Raw genomic sequence first — 18,506 nt, forward strand, 5'->3', positions numbered from 1 at the left:
GCCGACAGGCCACTCTGGCATGGAGTTGAATCCAATCAGGGGAGAAACTGCAGGTGCCAAGTCTTTGTCTTGTAGTTTTAGTTGTTTGAATGTGTTGTAATACATGATCTCACATGAACTACCCTGGTCAATCAGAATCCGCTTGACGTCAAAATCCTTGACTCGGAGAGTGACAACCAGGGCATCATTATGGGGGCAGTAAATTCGTTCCAAGTCCTTATCCGAAAAGGACATGACGTTTGTTGCCTCTGTCCTCCCCCTCTTGATGGCGGGTTGGGCACTTAATACTTCCCTAAAGTGCTCAGCCTTCTTGATCGAACCTCTAAGCTCGCATACGCGCTCAGGTTCAAAAACTCCATGAATTACATTGATAATGCCTTGTGGTGGTGCATCGTTTGGCATTCTGTTGGGTTGGTCATTATGATCTTGGGGGGCCGGTTGTGCTCCTCCTTCAATGTATTTGTCCAAGTGGCCTGCTGCCACCAATTCTTCCAAGTGCTGTCTTAGTGGCGTGCAATTCTCAGTTCGGTGCCCCTTTTCTTTGTGGAAGGTGCACCGTGATCTGTCGTCGTAATTCTTCTGAGCTTCCCCAAGCTTGGATGGCCACTTGACAAAAGGCTCATCTTTGATTTCGCTTAGAATCCGATATATTGGTTTTTTGAACACCGTTGTTATGGCAGTGCGGATTCTCAACCATCTTTTGTCTGGGTCTTCTCCGTTATCTCGTCTGCCACGCCCGTTTTTGTTCTGTCTATCTACTGTATTGACCTTTGCTGAGATCTTCTTTTCTGGCACTAAGGTAGTGCTAGATTTCGCCTTTGTACGTGCGCCATCCTCTTCTACCCTGATGTGCTGATGCACTCTCTCCATCAGGGCCTCCATGGTGAGGGGCGGCGTCATGGTGATTGAATCCCTTAGTCGGTTCCCTACTGGTAGGCCTCTTTTATATTGCGCAATGGCTAGACTGGTGGGGCAGTCTCCAATCTGGTTGAATGTTTCCCAGTAGCGACTGTTGTAAGATCTGAGGGTTTCTTTCTCACCCATGTCGATGGAGAGTAACTGGTCTATCTCCACCGGTGTTTTAGTATTTGTCCGAAACCTTGTTACGAACGCTTCTGCCAATTGGGCCCAGGAGGCTATGCTGCCCTCTGGGAGTTTTTCGAACCAAGTCAAGCCTAAGTCGCCCAGACTTGATGGGAAGAGTATGCACATTAGGGCCTCGTTTCGCCTGTACACAGCCATGACTTGGCGAAAGTGGCTCAGGTGAGAATACGGATCCGTCTTCCCTTCATATGTATTGAACTTCGGCTGAAGGAAGCCTGATGGTAGGGGTGCGTTTTCGATCGCTGGGACAAACGGCGAAGTCTGTAGTCTTGCCAATGCTTTGTCCGCTGGTTCGTAGGCCGGTCGCGGTATTGGCATTCCAACCTCGACGCTTCCATGCGTTCGAGGAGCCAACCGTTGTAGGGCCGAAATTCGGTGTGGATCCTTTGCCCTGGCATCCTCCTTGCATCGTGCTTTTTCTTCTAGCACGGTTCGTAAGTCGGATGACCTGGGTAGCTCGGTCTGTCTGGATCTGGTTTGGTGTGAATGTGAAGGCCAATACGTGCTTCCTTCAGTGTATGATCTTTCGGATCTCGTCCTTTCAGACCTGGAGTGACGAGTTCTTGAAGATAAGGAGTGAGTGTCGCCTGTCCTGAGGCTTCTGCTCTCTCTTTGGGAAGGTGTAGTATTCCTACTACGACTCTCTGAGTGGCGAGGGGGCGTCTTATGCTTGCGCCCCTCTCCTGTCGCCACATCTTTAGTCTTCATCTGGCGTTTTAAAGCCTCCATGTCCGCCGCCATCCTTCGAATTAGTTCATCTTGTTCCTTCACGCGATCTTCCAGGGCTTGAGGATCAATCCTCCTCCTTTGTCTGTCAGGACTCTGAGAGTGACGAGGGCTGCTATTCCGCCTTCCCCTGCCACTCCTCCTAGAGTTATGTTGTTGGGGCTCCAAATCTGCCATGGGAGGGACAGCAGGTAATCCTTCACGCCTTGCCCCCCCTTCTGGAGTTAGTCCGTCGACGGCGGACTGCGGCAAGTCTTCAATGTGTGCCATTGAATGAGAAAAGGAGAAGCTTAGTCAAGAGGTTTTTGTTCTTGTCTGTTGTTCCCACAGACGGCGCCAATTGTACGGGGAGGAAATAATTCTCCTCGTATAATCCTGTTGACCAAGTCCACGCTTCTCCGTACGACGTCGCTTTGTCACCTGAAAACACAAACGTGAGCTAGCCGGCGGGTGTGTGCCGGAAACCTCTCCGATGCCTAAGTCAGAAAACTTGACAAATAGACAAAGCTCTAAGTTCTCAGAAAGATTATGTTCAATTACCTCCTCCAAGGTGATGCTTGTGAGCTTTTATAAGTTTCATATGGCACAATCCTAGTAGGACTTGTATTTCTCCATACAGAGTCCTCCTAGGATTCAATCTCTTAAGGATAATGCTTATCCTTTTACACCCTCCCCCACTGCTTAAACCAAGTGGGATGGTTTTCTTTACGGCCGAACTTCCTTTTGACCGAAGTAAACTTGGCTATACCGAGCCACAGAAGGCCGAACTATCCTTAGCTCGGTCTTCTCCTCCAACTCTTTACTTCGGCTGCCCTGTTCGACCTTGATGCGCTTAGATCAAACTTCCAAGTAACAAGTTCGGACCGACCTAACCAATGTAAGTCACGACCGGACTAATTCCGACACCGGCCTTCTCAGAACATACTGCGACCGGACTAACTCTGAGACCGGCCTAACTGTGAATTGCCTCCAGACCGGAGTAATTTCACTCTTCCTCGGGCTGAAGTAACGATCTCTTCTTGAGCCGGAGTAATTTTGCCTCCTTGGGCCGAAGTAGCTTTGTCTTCCCAAGGCCGGAGTAACTTTGCCCTTCTGGGCCGGAGTATTCTGTACGGCCTTTTTACCTAGTCCACTGCGTTTTGGGCCTCAAAACCAAACTCGAAGTTCGGCCCAATTTTCCCAAAAATTACCCTCTCAATTGCCCCTTAATTCCATCTGTGCAACATGATTGGGATTACCAGCCTTCTGGCCGAGCTAGAGTTTGTCATGCTTTTTCAGCCGAGCTAAAAACCCTTTAGCCTTTCCAGCCGAGCTAAGTTTACCTCGGGTACAACTATGTCCGGTCAAAACGTCTCTTCAATCACAGCGACTGTATCGCTTCCCATTCCCGTGACACGTGGCAAACTCTGATAGGCAGTGGCCAACTGTCACGCCGTCCTTCAGAATTTTTGTACTGTTCCCGCCTCTTTTTGCCGCCTTTTTTCTCTCTCCCTTTTCACAAAACAGCCTTTCTCCTTCTTGAATCACTTCACCTTCTATTCTTCACTTTCTCTTCTCCCCTGGTTCCTGAGTCTTTGAGTTTGCTGTGTTCGTGCCTCCATTGCTGCCATTGCCTCCATTTCTAGCTTCTCTCTTATACAGGTAAGCAAGCCTATCCTTCTTGTTTTTTCGTCTGCTTTTGTTTTGTATGCTTTTGAAAACACTTTTCTTCATCTGTTGCTTTGCTGTTGTACTTTTATGAAAAAACCAGTAGAACTCTACGCGTGTATGAACTATTACGTAGAAAACCAATTTTAGATCCAAAATCACATAGCAACCGAACTAGGATCCTGTTTGCCCCCATATAGGTAGATCTCTGTAGTCAATAACCGAACTAGAACTTGTAGGAATATCAGTTGTTTCTTCCGAACCACTTTTAGCCAAGATAAGATCACCGACCAAGCTTGCACATACCGATCTAGGTACTTCGGTCTATAACCGAGCTAAGCTTTCGGGGCCAAGCCGGCTTTCTTAGTTCTTAAACCGAACTCAGAAAGCCGCCCCTAGAGACTTAACCGAAGTAATTTTATTCACACTGCAACCGATTTAGGTCTTGGGGCTAGACCAGCTTTCTTAGTTCCTTAGACCGAACTCAGAAAGCTGCCCCTAGACGTTCAACCGGTCTATCGAGCAAACTACTCAAACCGAACTACCAACCATTTTGAAGAACCGAGATAGAGCCAACTTTTTGAGGCCGAAGTAGGGCTTGTATATCTTGCTTATAATTTGTAGCGCGGTCCAACGATCTGTGCTTAACCCCTTTGTTTTCTACTTTGCAGACTTAGGTTGCCCAGGCACTCCTGCGTGTGCTCAACCGAGCTACTGAGCCTAGTTTTTGAACCGAAATAATTTATTCATAAATTATACAACAAATGGGTAAGTATAGATACTTAGTCGAAACCCCCGGTGGCATGGCCGAATTTAGGAATGATTACCAGATTCCTGATGATGTCCAACTGGTATTGGCCAAGAAAGATGCTACTCCCTGGGACAATGAAGGCTTCGTCCCTTTTACCCTTCAATCCATAATAGAAACCGGACTACGGTTTCCTGTTCAACCGCTAATCTGCGAATTTCTTAGACAGACTAGGTTGTGCCCCACCCAACTGTCTACCAATACATACCGTATCATAATGGGAATAGCCGCCCTAAATCACCAGACCGGTTTAAACCTCGGCCTAGCCGAAATATTCCATCAGTATTCCATCGGCTCGAAGAATGCTGGGTGGGTTTATTACCTTAGGATTCGCCGCCGCCGAGAGAAGATAATTAAGCACACACCGGATAAAGACCTTAATGATGATGACTTCTTCTGGGTCTCTGGGAATTTTGAAGATTTTCAAGCTCAAATTCCTGGCCGGCCTATAAATTGGAAAATGGGAGAGCCTGGTAATTTTACTTCGGTCTTCTGCTTTGTAAGTTATCTCGGTTGTTTAGTCTATTAGCCGAACTAACACTTCTCTTTTTTGCAGATTTCGCCCATCTCCATTCCTTGTATAGCTATCCTAACCTCGGCGTTTTGCGAGCCGCATTTCGGGTTAAAGAAAGAGATTGGGCCAAGCTTTTAAATTTCGAACCGACCTACCGTTACAGCGGTCGACGGAAAGCAAAGGTAACCGATTTTCTTCTCGAGGAAGCACCGGAGCCGGACCCAACTTTGCCCGAGATAAGACTTGTTCCATTAACCGCTGAGGAAGAAATGGCAAAGAAGAGCAGAGTCAGGGCCCTTCTTACTTCAACAACTAGAGCCGAAGTAACACCAACTACTGAGGTGCAGCCTGCCGTCGTGGCCCTTCCTTCACAACGGCCTTCTTCATCTCGCCCTTCAAAACGCGCCCGATCTACGTCAGCCGAACAACAACTTGTTGATGAAGTCGAAACCGTCCCCCAAAGTCCTCATCCTGCGTCCCAACCAGAGCAAACTGACCGAGCTCGTTCTCCGAAGTGGGCTCCGCCTTTGATCTTCAATGACCGAAACATCAAAGCCACTGATTCGGTCGTGGCTGAAAAAGACCACCAACTGGCCTTTAACCTGGCCAAAAGTGTGTGCCTCCCCAAGGACATGGAGCACCACTTGAAGCAACTGAACACCGAAATGAAATCAATTCGGTCTGCTTCCAAGTCCATGATTTTGGTAAGTAGCTCTGTCTGCTTTTTCCTGTCTAAATTTTTCTAACTTTTACTTCGGCTGAGATGGGATTTTTGTTTTGCCAGGCCTTGCAAAAGAACAATGTCACTTATAGGAAAGTCCAAGAGCTCCGCAAAACCACAAGGCAGGCAATGGCGGAAGCCGAAGCCAAGTCGGCCGAACTACTACAAGCCGAAAAGAGAATGGCCGAGCTAGAAGCAGAAAACGGCCGTCTTGCCGATCTAGTTAATTCTGCGGAAGCGGAGAAACAGAAAGCTGCCATCGTTATGAAGGACAAGTATTTGCGGGAGTTGGTGAAGCTTGAGAGGAGGAAAGACGCCGAAATAGGCGAACTAAGAAAAAACATGGTGGAAGCCGAAAAGGAGGGCTATAAACAAGGTTACAAGAAGGCCGAAGACGCCTACGTCAAACAATGTGACGCTGCAAAGGAGCTGTTCTTCAAATGCGGCTGGAGGGCGGCAGTGGAGAAGCTCGGTCAAGATCAACAGACCGAGGTCTTCAACCCTCCAGATTATTTTATACCGGAGTCCCTGGCGGAGTACGCGGCTGCTCTGCAACAACAGTTTTTGGAAGACTCTGACTCTGATGATGCCTCTGATGAAGATGCTCCGGCCGAAAATGTGGACCAGCCAGTTCGGTCGGTGCCCACTGCTGAAGACCTAACTGTTGATCCTCCCAGTGGAACCGTAGCCGAAGTGGCTCACCCTAGTGTGAATGAGCTCCCTCCGGAGACTGGTCTTCAAGTTGATGCCGATGCGGTTTTCGACGCTGAAATTGATGAACTTTTCTCTTGACTTTTTACTTTTTCTCCTTTGTAACCGAATTAAGCCCCCTTGTAATGACTTCTCTTTGAATGAAAAATTTTACGTCTCTTATTCCGGTTATTGTGTGTATGCTTGCGTTTGTAATGTCTTTTATTACTCCAAGTGTTATTTCAGTTTTTGGTTGGTTAAACTATACTTACCAGCCAACCACTCCTTAGCCGACATAATTACTTCGGCTGAGGAGTATTAAGTGTTGGTTTAATCCAGCCAACCACTCTTCAGCCTTACACTTACTTCGGCTGAAGAGAAACAAGAGTTGGTTTATTCCAGCCAACCACTCTTCAGCCATACACTTACTTCGGCTGAAGAGTAACAAGAGTTGGTTTATTCCAGCCAACCACCCTTCAGCCTTACACTTACTTCGGCTGAAGAGTAACAAGTGTTGGTTTATTCCAGCCAACCACTCTTCAGCCATATACTTACTTCGGCTGAAGAGTAACAAGAGTTGGTTTATTCCAGCCAACCACCCTTCAGCCTTACACTTACTTCGGCTGAAGAGTAACAAGTGTTGGTTTATTCCAGCCAACCACCCTTCAGCCTTACACTTACTTCGGCTGAAGAGAAACAAGTGTTGGTTTATTCCAGCCAACCACTCTTCAGCCTCACACTTACTTCGGCTGAAGAGTAACAAGAGTTGGTTTATTCCAGCCAACCACTCTTCAGCCATACACTTACTTCGGCTGAAGAGTAACAAGAGTTGGTTTATTCCAGCCAACCACTCTTCAGCCATACACTTACTTCGGCTGAAGAGTAACAAGAGTTGGTTTATTCCAGCCAACCACCCTTCAGCCTTACACTTACTTCGGCTGAAGAGTAACAAGTGTTGGTTTATTCCAGCCAACCATTCTTCAGCCATACACTTACTTCGGCTGAAGAGTAACAAGAGTTGGTTTATTCCAGCCAACCACCCTTCAGCCTTACACTTACTTCGGCTGAAGAGTAACAAGTGTTGGTTTATTCCAGCCAACCTCTAAGTTAGTTTTTCCGGCCAACTTATAGTATTTGGTTATTCCGACCAAATGTCCTGCAGCTTGGATCCTTATCCTGGGCTTAGGAAGGGTGTTGGTTTAATCCAGCCAACCTCTAAGTTAGTTTTTCCAGCTAACTTAGAATAACATGTTTGCAATATACTTAAGTCTTGAAAGCTAATTTTTACAAAGAGTAATTTGTGCCAAAAAGAATAGCTCATTTTATTGAAGGAAGAGAAAATTACATGTTTAAAAAAGAAAAGCTAAAAGTAAAATAACTTGAGATTGGCCGTATTCCATGGCCTAGGGATTGCCTTGCCATCCTTGTCTTCTAGGTGGTATGCCCCTTTGCCGGCTAACCCAACCACCTTATAGGGACCTTCCCAATTGGGGCCTAACTTGCCGTCTCCTGGGACCAAGGTGTTTCCCATTACTTTGCGCAGTACCCAATCGCCAATTTTGAATTGTCTTGGATGAACCTTTTTGCTGTATTTTTTGATTAACTCTCGTTGGTATGAGGCGATGTGGACCAATGCTCTTTCTCTTCTTTCTTCTGCAAGGTTGAGTTCTAAGGCTATGGCTTCTCCATTTAAGTCTGGATCAAAATTTTCGCTTCGAATTGTGGGGAGGCCAACTTCTAGTGGGATCACCGCTTCCATTCCATATGCTAAGGAGAATGGTGTTTCTCCTGTTGATCGCCGAGGTGTGGTGCGGTAGGCCCATAAAACATGAGGAAGTTCATCTGCCCACTTGCCTTTTGCCTTCTCTAGCCTTTTCTTTAGTCCATCCAAGACGACTTTATTTGATGCTTCTGCTTGCCCATTTGCTTGGGGATATGCCGGTGTGGAATTGTAGAACTCTATCTTGTACTCTTCACAAAAGCTTCTAAAGATCTTGCCGTCGAACTGAGTTCCATTGTCTGAGATCAGTGCTTTTGGTATGCCAAACCGAGTGATAATATTCTGCCAAACAAACTTCTTCACATCCTTCTCTTTGATTGACGCCAATGCTTCTGCTTCCACCCACTTTGTGAAGTAGTCTGTTGCTGCGAGAAAGAATTTTCTGCCTCCGGGTGCTGTTGGAAGTGGTCCTACTATGTCTAAGCCCCACATTGCGAAAGGCCATGGGCTAGTTAAAGGTAGGAGTTCTCTTGCTGGTTGATGTATTTGGTGTGCGAATTTCTGGCATTTTTCACACTTCTTCACATATTTTTCTGAGTCTGCTTGCATATATGGCCACCAATATCCTTGCGAAATAGCCCTGTAGGCGAGCGACCTTCCCCCTTGATGACTTCCACATACCCCTTCATGTATTTCGAATAGGAAGGCTTCTACTTTGCTGGGATGAACGCACTTGAGGTAAGGCCCAGAGAATGACTTCTTGTATAATGCCAAAGATGGAGATAGCCAAAATCGCTGCGACTTTGCCCTTATTTTGTTGGCTTCTTTTTTCTCTGCTGGTAGGATGCCGTCTTTTAGGAACAGGATGATGGGATCCATCCATGAAGGGCCTAATTTAGTGCAACATACTTCTTCTGCTTCGGGGTCTTCTATACTTGGTCTTGGTAAGAAGTCGATGAGTAATGGATGAGGGATCGATGTATCTGCCATTGAGGCCAGGCCTGCTAGCTCGTCCGCTCGGCTGTTTTCCTCCCTGCCAATTTGTTCTATCCTTACCACATCAAACTTCTTGATCTCTGTTCTGACTAACTCTTGGTACTTGGCCATTCTGTCGTCCTTTGCTTCGTATTCGCCCGAAATTTGGTTTACCACCAGCAGAGAGTCACTGTATACCATTAGTTCGGCTGCTTTCATGAAGTGTGCTGACTTGAGTCCTGCGATAAGCGCCTCATACTCTGCTTCATTGTTGGATGCTGGGAAGCCAAGGTTGATTGCTTGCTCTATAACCAGACCGTCTGGAGAGATGAGGACTATGCCAAGCCCTGCGCCATGTCGGTTGGATGCTCCATCCACAAAGAGCTTCCACATCTCTCCAACGAATAATTTCCAGCAAGTGGAAGGATCAGATGATGCCGTGAGGTCTAGAATGGTGTTATCTTCAAGGTCCATGTTGGCTATCTGTCCTTCGTCCTCTGTTTGAACTTTTGGCAAGCCTTTGTCTGTCTCTTCCTTGCTATCCTTAGCATGGTCTGTCTTGGTGCTTGATTGACTACCTTCTACTAGGGGTTGCGCTATTCCGGCGTCAACTTCCGTCCCTAGTTCGGTTGCGTCAGTCAGGTCGACTGGGCAGATATGATGACTTCCAGGGGTGAATTCTGCGACGAAGTCTGCCAAGGATTGGGCTTTTATTGCGGTTTTAGGTTGGAATTTGACGTCGAATTGTCCCAATTCTACTGCCCACTTCAAAATTCGCCCACTAAAGTTCGCCCTTTCAAACAGAGCTTTTAGTGGAAAGGCTGTGAGAACGACTATGGTGTGGGCGTGAAAGTAATGTGCCAACTTTCTGGATGCCATCATTAATGCTAATGCTAGTTTCTCCAAGGGCAAGTACCTTGTTTCAGCTCCCAACAATGTCTTGCTTACATAAAAGATGGGCAGGTGTTGTATTCCTTCTGCACGAACCAACACTGCGCTAACTGCGTGCTGAGAAACTGCCAGGTATAAAAAGAGTTCTTCACCAGGAACTGGAGTTACAAGTAGTGGTGGGGAAGACATGTACTCCTTCAAGCTTTCCAGAGCTCGGTCGCATTCTTCATCCCACTCAAACTTGGCTTTTAAAGCTTGGAAGAATGGTCGTAGTCTGTCTGATGACCTGCTTATGAACCGGTTTAGCGCAGCCGCCATACCAGTGAGATGCTGCACTTCTTTGACTGAGTTTGGTCTCTCCAACTCCTGGATTGCTTTGATCTGAGAGGGGTCTGCTTCTATACCTCGGTTGGTCACCAGGAAGCCCAAGAATTTGCCAGATCCAACTCCGAATGCGCATTTGGATGCGTTGAGGCGCAACTTGTGTTTCTTCAGGATCTGGAACATCTCGCCTAGGTCTTTCAGATGGTCATTCTCATCCTTGCTTTTGACCACCATGTCGTCGATGTACGCCTCCATTGTTCTGCCTAACAATGGTTCAAACATCTTGGTGACCATCCTTTGGAATGTCGCCCCTGCGTTCTTTAGGCCGAAGGGCATGACCTTGTAGCAATATAACCCCCTTGGTGTTGTGAAGGATGTGACCTCCTGGTCTGGTTCATGCATGGCGATCTGGTGGTAGCCTCTGTATGCATCCAAAAAGCTAAGTCGGTTATGTCCTGCCGTTAAGTCCACCAGTTGATCTATCCTTGGTAGAGGGAAGCTATCTTTTGGGCACGCTTTGTTGACTGTTTTGTAGTCGACGCAGACACGCCATTTACCATTCTTTTTTGGCACTACGACGGTGTTGGAGATCCATTTTGGGTAGTGCACTTCCCTTATCGCTCCTGCCTCCAGCAGGTTGCCTACCTCTTCTGCCACTATTTCGGCGTGGTGGAGTGCCGATCTGCGCGTGCGTTGAATGACTGGTCTGGCGGATGGGTGGACATTGAGCTGGTGACTGATGAAGTTTGGATCAATGCCTGGCATGTCGTAAGGTGTCCAGGCAAACACTTCGATATTAGAAGTCAAGAATTCCAAGACCTCTAATCTCTCAGCGCTGGACAATGATGAGCCAAGCAAGAAGAACTTATCCGGGTTCTTCTCATCTATTTTTACCTCCACCAAGTCTTCCACCGCTTTCTGATTAGCCTCTTTGCCGACGTCCGCGAATAGTTCATTACTCTCTGGTTCTTCCACCGAATGAACGTATCCTTTGGCAGCTCGGCTTCCATTTGCTGTGGCGAAACACTGTTTTGACATGATCTGATCGCCATAGACTTCTTCAATTATACCGGCGTCATTGGGGAACCGTATTATCTGATGGTATGATGACGCTACCGAACGCATAGCATGCAGCCATGTTCTGCCCAGGATGATGTTGTAGGTGGAGGGGACCTTCAATACCCAGAACTCCACCTGTTTTGATACACTTCCTGCTCTGACTGGAAGGATTATTTTGCCGACAGGCCACTCTGGCATGGAGTTGAATCCAATCAGGGGAGAAACTGCAGGTGCCAAGTCTTTGTCTTGTAGTTTTAGTTGTTTGAATGTGTTGTAATACATGATCTCACATGAACTACCCTGGTCAATCAGAATCCGCTTGACGTCAAAATCCTTGACTCGGAGAGTGACAACCAGGGCATCATTATGGGGGCAGTAAATTCGTTCCAAGTCCTTATCCGAAAAGGACATGACGTTTGTTGCCTCTGTCCTCCCCCTCTTGATGGCGGGTTGGGCACTTAATACTTCCCTAAAGTGCTCAGCCTTCTTGATCGAACCTCTAAGCTCGCATACGCGCTCAGGTTCAAAAACTCCATGAATTACATTGATAATGCCTTGTGGTGGTGCATCGTTTGGCATTCTGTTGGGTTGGTCATTATGATCTTGGGGGGCCGGTTGTGCTCCTCCTTCAATGTATTTGTCCAAGTGGCCTGCTGCCACCAATTCTTCCAAGTGCTGTCTTAGTGGCGTGCAATTCTCAGTTCGGTGCCCCTTTTCTTTGTGGAAGGTGCACCGTGATCTGTCGTCGTAATTCTTCTGAGCTTCCCCAAGCTTGGCTGGCCACTTGACAAAAGGCTCATCTTTGATTTCGCTTAGAATCCGATATATTGGTTTTTTGAACACCGTTGTTATGGCAGTGCGGATTCTCAACCATCTTTTGTCTGGGTCTTCTCCGTTATCTCGTCTGCCACGCCCGTTTTTGTTCTGTCTATCTACTGTATTGACCTTTGCTGAGATCTTCTTTTCTGGCACTAAGGTAGTGCTAGATTTCGCCTTTGTACGTGCGCCATCCTCTTCTACCCTGATGTGCTGATGCACTCTCTCCATCAGGGCCTCCATGGTGAGGGGCGGCGTCATGGTGATTGAATCCCTTAGTCGGTTCCCTACTGGTAGGCCTCTTTTATATTGCGCAATGGCTAGACTGGTGGGGCAGTCTCCAATCTGGTTGAATGTTTCCCAGTAGCGACTGTTGTAAGATCTGAGGGTTTCTTTCTCACCCATGTCGATGGAGAGTAACTGGTCTATCTCCACCGGTGTTTTAGTATTTGTCCGAAACCTTGTTACGAACGCTTCTGCCAATTGGGCCCAGGAGGCTATGCTGCCCTCTGGGAGTTTTTCGAACCAAGTCAAGCCTAAGTCGCCCAGACTTGATGGGAAGAGTATGCACATTAGGGCCTCGTTTCGCCTGTACACAGCCATGACTTGGCGAAAGTGGCTCAGGTGAGAATACGGATCCGTCTTCCCTTCATATGTATTGAACTTCGGCTGAAGGAAGCCTGATGGTAGGGGTGCGTTTTCGATCGCTGGGACAAACGGCGAAGTCTGTAGTCTTGCCAATGCTTTGTCCGCTGGTTCGTAGGCCGGTCGCGGTATTGGCATTCCAACCTCGACGCTTCCATGCGTTCGAGGAGCCAACCGTTGTAGGGCCGAAATTCGGTGTGGATCCTTTGCCCTGGCATCCTCCTTGCATCGTGCTTTTTCTTCTAGCACGGTTCGTAAGTCGGATGACCTGGGTAGCTCGGTCTGTCTGGATCTGGTTTGGTGTGAATGTGAAGGCCAATACGTGCTTCCTTCAGTGTATGATCTTTCGGATCTCGTCCTTTCAGACCTGGAGTGACGAGTTCTTGAAGATAAGGAGTGAGTGTCGCCTGTCCTGAGGCTTCTGCTCTCTCTTTGGGAAGGTGTAGTATTCCTACTACGACTCTCTGAGTGGCGAGGGGGCGTCTTATGCTTGCGCCCCTCTCCTGTCGCCACATCTTTAGTCTTCATCTGGCGTTTTAAAGCCTCCATGTCCGCCGCCATCCTTCGAATTAGTTCATCTTGTTCCTTCACGCGATCTTCCAGGGCTTGAGGATCAATCCTCCTCCTTTGTCTGTCAGGACTCTGAGAGTGACGAGGGCTGCTATTCCGCCTTCCCCTGCCACTCCTCCTGGAGTTATGTTGTTGGGGCTCCAAATCTGCCATGGGAGGGACAACAGGTAATCCTTCACGCCTTGCCCCCCCTTCTGGAGTTAGTCCGTCGACGGCGGACTGCGGCAAGTCTTCAATGTGTGCCATTGAATGAGAAAAGGAGAAGCTTAGTCAAGAGGTTTTTGTTCTTGTCTGTTGTTCCCACAGACGGCGCCAATTGTACGGGGAGGAAATAATTCTCCTCGTATAATCCTGTTGACCAAGTCCACGCTTCTCCGTACGACGTCGCTTTGTCACCTGAAAACACAAACGTGAGCTAGCCGGCGGGTGTGTGCCGGAAACCTCTCCGATGCCTAAGTCAGAAAACTTGACAAATAGACAAAGCTCTAAGTTCTCAGAAAGATTATGTTCAATTACCTCCTCCAAGGTGATGCTTGTGAGCTTTTATAAGTTTCATATGGCACAATCCTAGTAGGACTTGTATTTCTCCATACAGAGTCCTCCTAGGATTCAATCTCTTAAGGATAATGCTTATCCTTTTACACCCTCCCCCACTGCTTAAACCAAGTGGGATGGTTTTCTTTACGGCCGAACTTCCTTTTGACCGAAGTAAACTTGGCTATACCGAGCCACAGAAGGCCGAACTATCCTTAGCTCGGTCTTCTCCTCCAACTCTTTACTTCGGCTGCCCTGTTCGACCTTGATGCGCTTAGATCAAACTTCCAAGTAACAAGTTCGGACCGACCTAACCAATGTAAGTCACGATCGGACTAATTCCGACACCGGCCTTCTCAGAACATACTGCGACCGGACTAACTCTGAGACCGGCCTAACTGTGAATTGCCTCCAGACCGGAGTAATTTCACTCTTCCTCGGGCTGAAGTAACGATCTCTTCTTGAGCCGGAGTAATTTTGCCTCCTTGGGCCGAAGTAGCTTTGTCTTCCCAAGGCCGGAGTAACTTTGCCCTTCTGGGCCGGAGTATTCTGTACGGCCTTTTTACCTAGTCCACTGCGTTTTGGGCCTCAAAACCAAACTCGAAGTTCGGCCCAATTTTCCCAAAAATTACCCTCTCAATTATAATAATCAATTACTTGCATTTCCGAGCAAGTTAAAATGTGATCTTTCGATTAATTTGGTATTATTATTATTATTTTTTTAAAAATGTCTTAAATGACCGAAAGTGAAAGGAAGTGTCATGGGACAATTTCTATTAGCAAATATAATATCGAACTAACAGAAGGACTATATTGTAATTTGATCGAACATGCACAATATTGACTATTACAATTAAAAGATAGGGACTTGTATCATTTTACTCTATACAATTTTAATTAATTCAATTTTGACTCTTAATTTAAATTTTGCATTAATTTGGTTCAATAGATAACGCCGTTAGTATTTTTGACGAAAAATTATCATTGAATTGATTGAGGCTAAGTCACTGAATTGATCAAATTTACAATTTTACTTCTAAAAATATGACACATGCTGCTAATGTGCATTTATCATAAAAAAATGCTAATCAATTGGATCAATTTGAAATTAGGTAAAAAATTCAAGGTTCAAATTAAGTCCATTGAAATTATAGGGACGAAAATGATATAAGGACTAAAGTATAGGATTAATAATGTAATTTGTCCTAAAAATAAGATATATATATATATATATATATTTGTGATATGCATGTAAAAATTGGACAAGTTTTTGTAAAGCAACTGACTTGATTGACTGCTGGAGGGATTTTGGCAATTGCAAGGACTTCCTCAAGTTTCTTGGAAGAGAAATTGCTTACTCCAATGGCCTTAGTGAGGCCAAGATTCAGACACTCTTCCATGCCTTCCCACACAGACTTCGTATCAAAGGGCACTATGTACTCTTTGGGAACTGGGGCTTGGCTTACATCTTGGGTGAAGGTCAGTGGCCAATGTATTAAATACAGATCAACATATTCCAACTGTAGCGTCCTGCACAAATAATCATAAACAAACTCCCTAAGAAAACAAAAAATTAAATTATGCATTTAAATATTGACCCTACTCATTAATTAGTGTATCAACACTGTATCAACACCAGTTATGATATTATTATTGACCTAATTCATTAATCACATTATAAATATTAAAAATATCTTAAATTATGCCACATCATTAATTGGTACACTAGCTAGTACACTAATTGGTACATGTAGTATTATTCTTTTAAAAATATTCATGATGGTTTAGTAAAATAATAAATCGAATAATTAGCACAAATATTATAAATCAAATTTACAGGCAATATGATATAAGTAGGAATTGAGAATAATAAAATATAGTTGAAATAATAATCTATGAGAGTTTAAGAATTGCATTGTCATTGTGTTAAAATTATTTTTTTTCCTTCCATAAAGGTACAACCGGAGTGAAATAATTTCAAGATAAAATATAATTTGCTCACAACATTCTTTTTGCAGTATTCATGACTGCTGAGAGATTTTAATCAAGTTACAACTAAAGTCGCTCAAAATATAATATAAAATTAGAAAAATTTTCATTAATAAACACTAATAAAATAAGATGATAAAGTAGTGAAAAGAGGGAATTACGCGGAATAAGAATATGGAATAATTCTTAGAAATATTTTTCTCACCAAACTGACAAGAGATAAGGCACTAGTGTGAATTTGAAAGAGTTTATTACCTCATTCATTACCTATTAAATCACAAAACTACATAATTGATTCATAATAAAACTACATTAATGGTGATTTAAGATGTGCTATGATTTTGAAATAAAGCCTCATAAGCTTTGTTTGATTGGTAAGATTGATAGGTATAAAATTAATAATTCATGACATTAGTGTCTGATTATTTATTCAACTGAATTAGTTGGATAAATAATTTTCTCTTATCCATTTTTGTTTTGCAATGGATTTGAAAATATATAATCCTAAATATGAGTTTTCATTATCACTAAAGAGAAAAGTTAAGTGCATATAAATGGTTTAGACAAGACACAAATGCTGAGATCCACCTGCATGGGACCCATCCTTTGTGTCTAGTGTCTGATTGATTGTGTGAACAATTATTGTGTTTATAGCAAAGCTCCAACACTAATTTTAGTAGTGTTATTAATATTGTAAACAAACTTTAATGGAACCAATTAAATATCTAACAAAATAATAATAATAATTTTCAATTTTTGTTAAATTGTTGGCATTTTTTTAAAAGGGCTAAGCTTTTCTCTAATTCAAATATGAACTGGAAAAAATTTGAGAAGTTTGTGAGGGTCACCACAAATCTTATTTTGATAATTCAAACTGTTTATTTTGTAAAACCTTCAATATATATTATCTATGAAAAATATTGTATCAATTAAATAATCGTAACCTTATCATTTCATTGTGCTTGTCTCCTAAAAAATAAACGAAAAGTATGTTTTTGAAAATAGATATTTATATATATGGAGACAAACATAATAAAATAAAATTACGATAATTATCAGATCGATCTAATTTTTTTCATGAATGATATACACAAAATGCTCTACAAAATAAATGATTCAGATCGTTGAAATAAGATTCGTGATGGACCCCACAGACTCCTCAAATTCTTTGAAGTTTATATTAGAACTTGAGAAAAACTCAACCTTTTGAAAATTCAAAATTAGGCGACAAAACTTTAAAAGGGAATTGTGTATTTTATATAATAGAAAAATATAAAAAGATAATGCTACAATACACATCTCTTATAAAAATGAGTATATCATATGCAAGTTATGACACTTTATGATATTAATATCACATAGTGGTCATATTTTTTTTTATCATAATTTAATATATCATAACCAAACACTTTGATACATATTTTTGGTCAAAACCAAAACCAAAATTACAATTACAATATATCATAACTGAGTCATAACCAATACCACAATATGTCATAATTAAGAATCATAACAAAATACTATTTGAGGCATATTCAAAAATTTATTAGATCATAATCAAAATAATAATCACAAAAAATTATAATTAAATAATAACTAATACTACAATGAGTAACAACAAAATCAAAATCAATTTCACAATAGATTATAATCAAAGATGACAGATCATAATTGGGCCTATGATATTTTTTTTTCAACGCGTGTATTGTAGAAGTTTCGTTTCTGAAATGAAAATATGTGTTTTACGCCAAAATAGTGGATTGCAGTGATGAGGTGAATGATTAGCGCAAATTTAACAATTAATAAGGATGAAAAAAATAATAAAAATGTTAAAAATTTTATCAAAAATTTTACTAAAGATCTCACATGGGTGTGGGTCCCACACCTAACTTTTGATAGAATTTTTGAGATTACTAGCATTCCTCAAAAAAATAAATAAACAAAAAATTACTTGAGGCTGGTTTTGATGCCGGAGACGACTTTGTCACGGTGGGCAAAGCTGCACCATAGCTTGGTGGTGATGTGAAGCTCATCGCGAGACTTGACGACGCCGAGACGAAGAGCTTCGGCAACAGCCACGCCTAGAGGCTGCTCGGAACCATAAATGAAGGCGGTGTCGAAGTGGCGGTAACCGACTCTGATGGCTTCAAGAATGGCAGATGTGGTGGCTTCTGGACCAACAGGAGGGTAACAACCTGTTCCCATTCCGATCACCGGCATCGCCTTGCCTGACGATCCCAAAGTTATCTCAGGAATAACTGCCATTTTTCAATTTTATTTTGAGTCAACCGTTGGTTTGGCCGTTTCAAAAGAATAACAGAGTATGTATAGTATGTTTGCCAAGATCCTTTGATCTCCTATTAGCTTTACACACTTGTATATATATAACTTTTATGAGTTCTGCCTCAGAAAAGTCTAAATCCCATAGTTTAGAATAGGTATGTGTGGTGAAGATTAAGCCTAATGACTTTTTTTTAGTTTGTTTTTTAATTTTTTTAATTTTTTTAGTTTGAGACTTTTGTGTTCGTTTGGTATACTTGATTGACTTTTTTGGCTTTTTAACTTTGCAATAGTGGATTTTTTTTTTGGTCTTTTTGTGATTTTTGGTTTTTTATGATTTTGTGACTTTTTTTTGTCTTTTTGTAATTATTTAGCTAAAAATGAAACCAAACACCACCTAAATTGATAAAGTGTGGAGTTTTTAAGTGAAATGAATTTGAACTATTAATTATTGCTTCCGAGTGAATTTGAGTAAATAATTCTAAATTTATAA

General features: G+C 43.4%; 2 protein-coding genes across 2 annotated transcripts in view; one reads left to right on the plus strand and one right to left on the minus strand.

Moving 5' to 3' along the window:
* LOC114311083 (D-galacturonate reductase) overlaps nt 1-18,193 on the minus strand; it is a 28,572-nt gene extending 10,379 nt beyond the window's left edge. The window contains exons 1-2 of the mRNA XM_082893681.1: nt 17,685-18,193; nt 15,031-15,274 (exon numbers count right to left, since the gene is read on the minus strand). Coding sequence (XP_082749807.1) covers nt 15,031-15,274; nt 17,685-17,998 — 558 coding nt within the window. The 5' untranslated portion in view covers nt 17,999-18,193. The remainder of the gene's footprint in view (nt 1-15,030; nt 15,275-17,684) is intronic.
* Nucleotides 4,046-6,399, plus strand: LOC145803088 (uncharacterized). The gene is made up of 2 exons (XM_082896456.1): nt 4,046-5,503; nt 5,584-6,399. The coding sequence occupies exons 1-2, from the start codon at nt 5,069-5,071 to the stop codon at nt 6,310-6,312; spliced, it is 1,164 nt and encodes a 387-aa protein (XP_082752582.1). The 5' UTR covers nt 4,046-5,068; the 3' UTR covers nt 6,313-6,399.
* Nucleotides 18,194-18,506: the final 313 nt, after the last annotated feature.

The sequence above is a fragment of the Camellia sinensis genome, chromosome 11 (genome assembly GCF_055761805.1).
Source record: "Camellia sinensis isolate YWXY chromosome 11, ASM5576180v1, whole genome shotgun sequence".
Lineage (NCBI taxonomy): Eukaryota > Viridiplantae > Streptophyta > Magnoliopsida > Ericales > Theaceae > Camellia > Camellia sinensis.

What these genes read in the sequence shown, in the direction of transcription:
- LOC145803088 (XM_082896456.1), top strand. Translation starts at nt 5,069, where the DNA reads ATGGCAAAGAAGAGCAGAGTCAGGGCCCTTCTTACTTCAACAACTAGA. An exon ending in CTTCCAAGTCCATGATTTTG is followed by an intron (nt 5,504 to 5,583) that starts GTAAGTAGCTCT and finishes TTGTTTTGCCAG; the next exon opens with GCCTTGCAAAAGAACAATGT.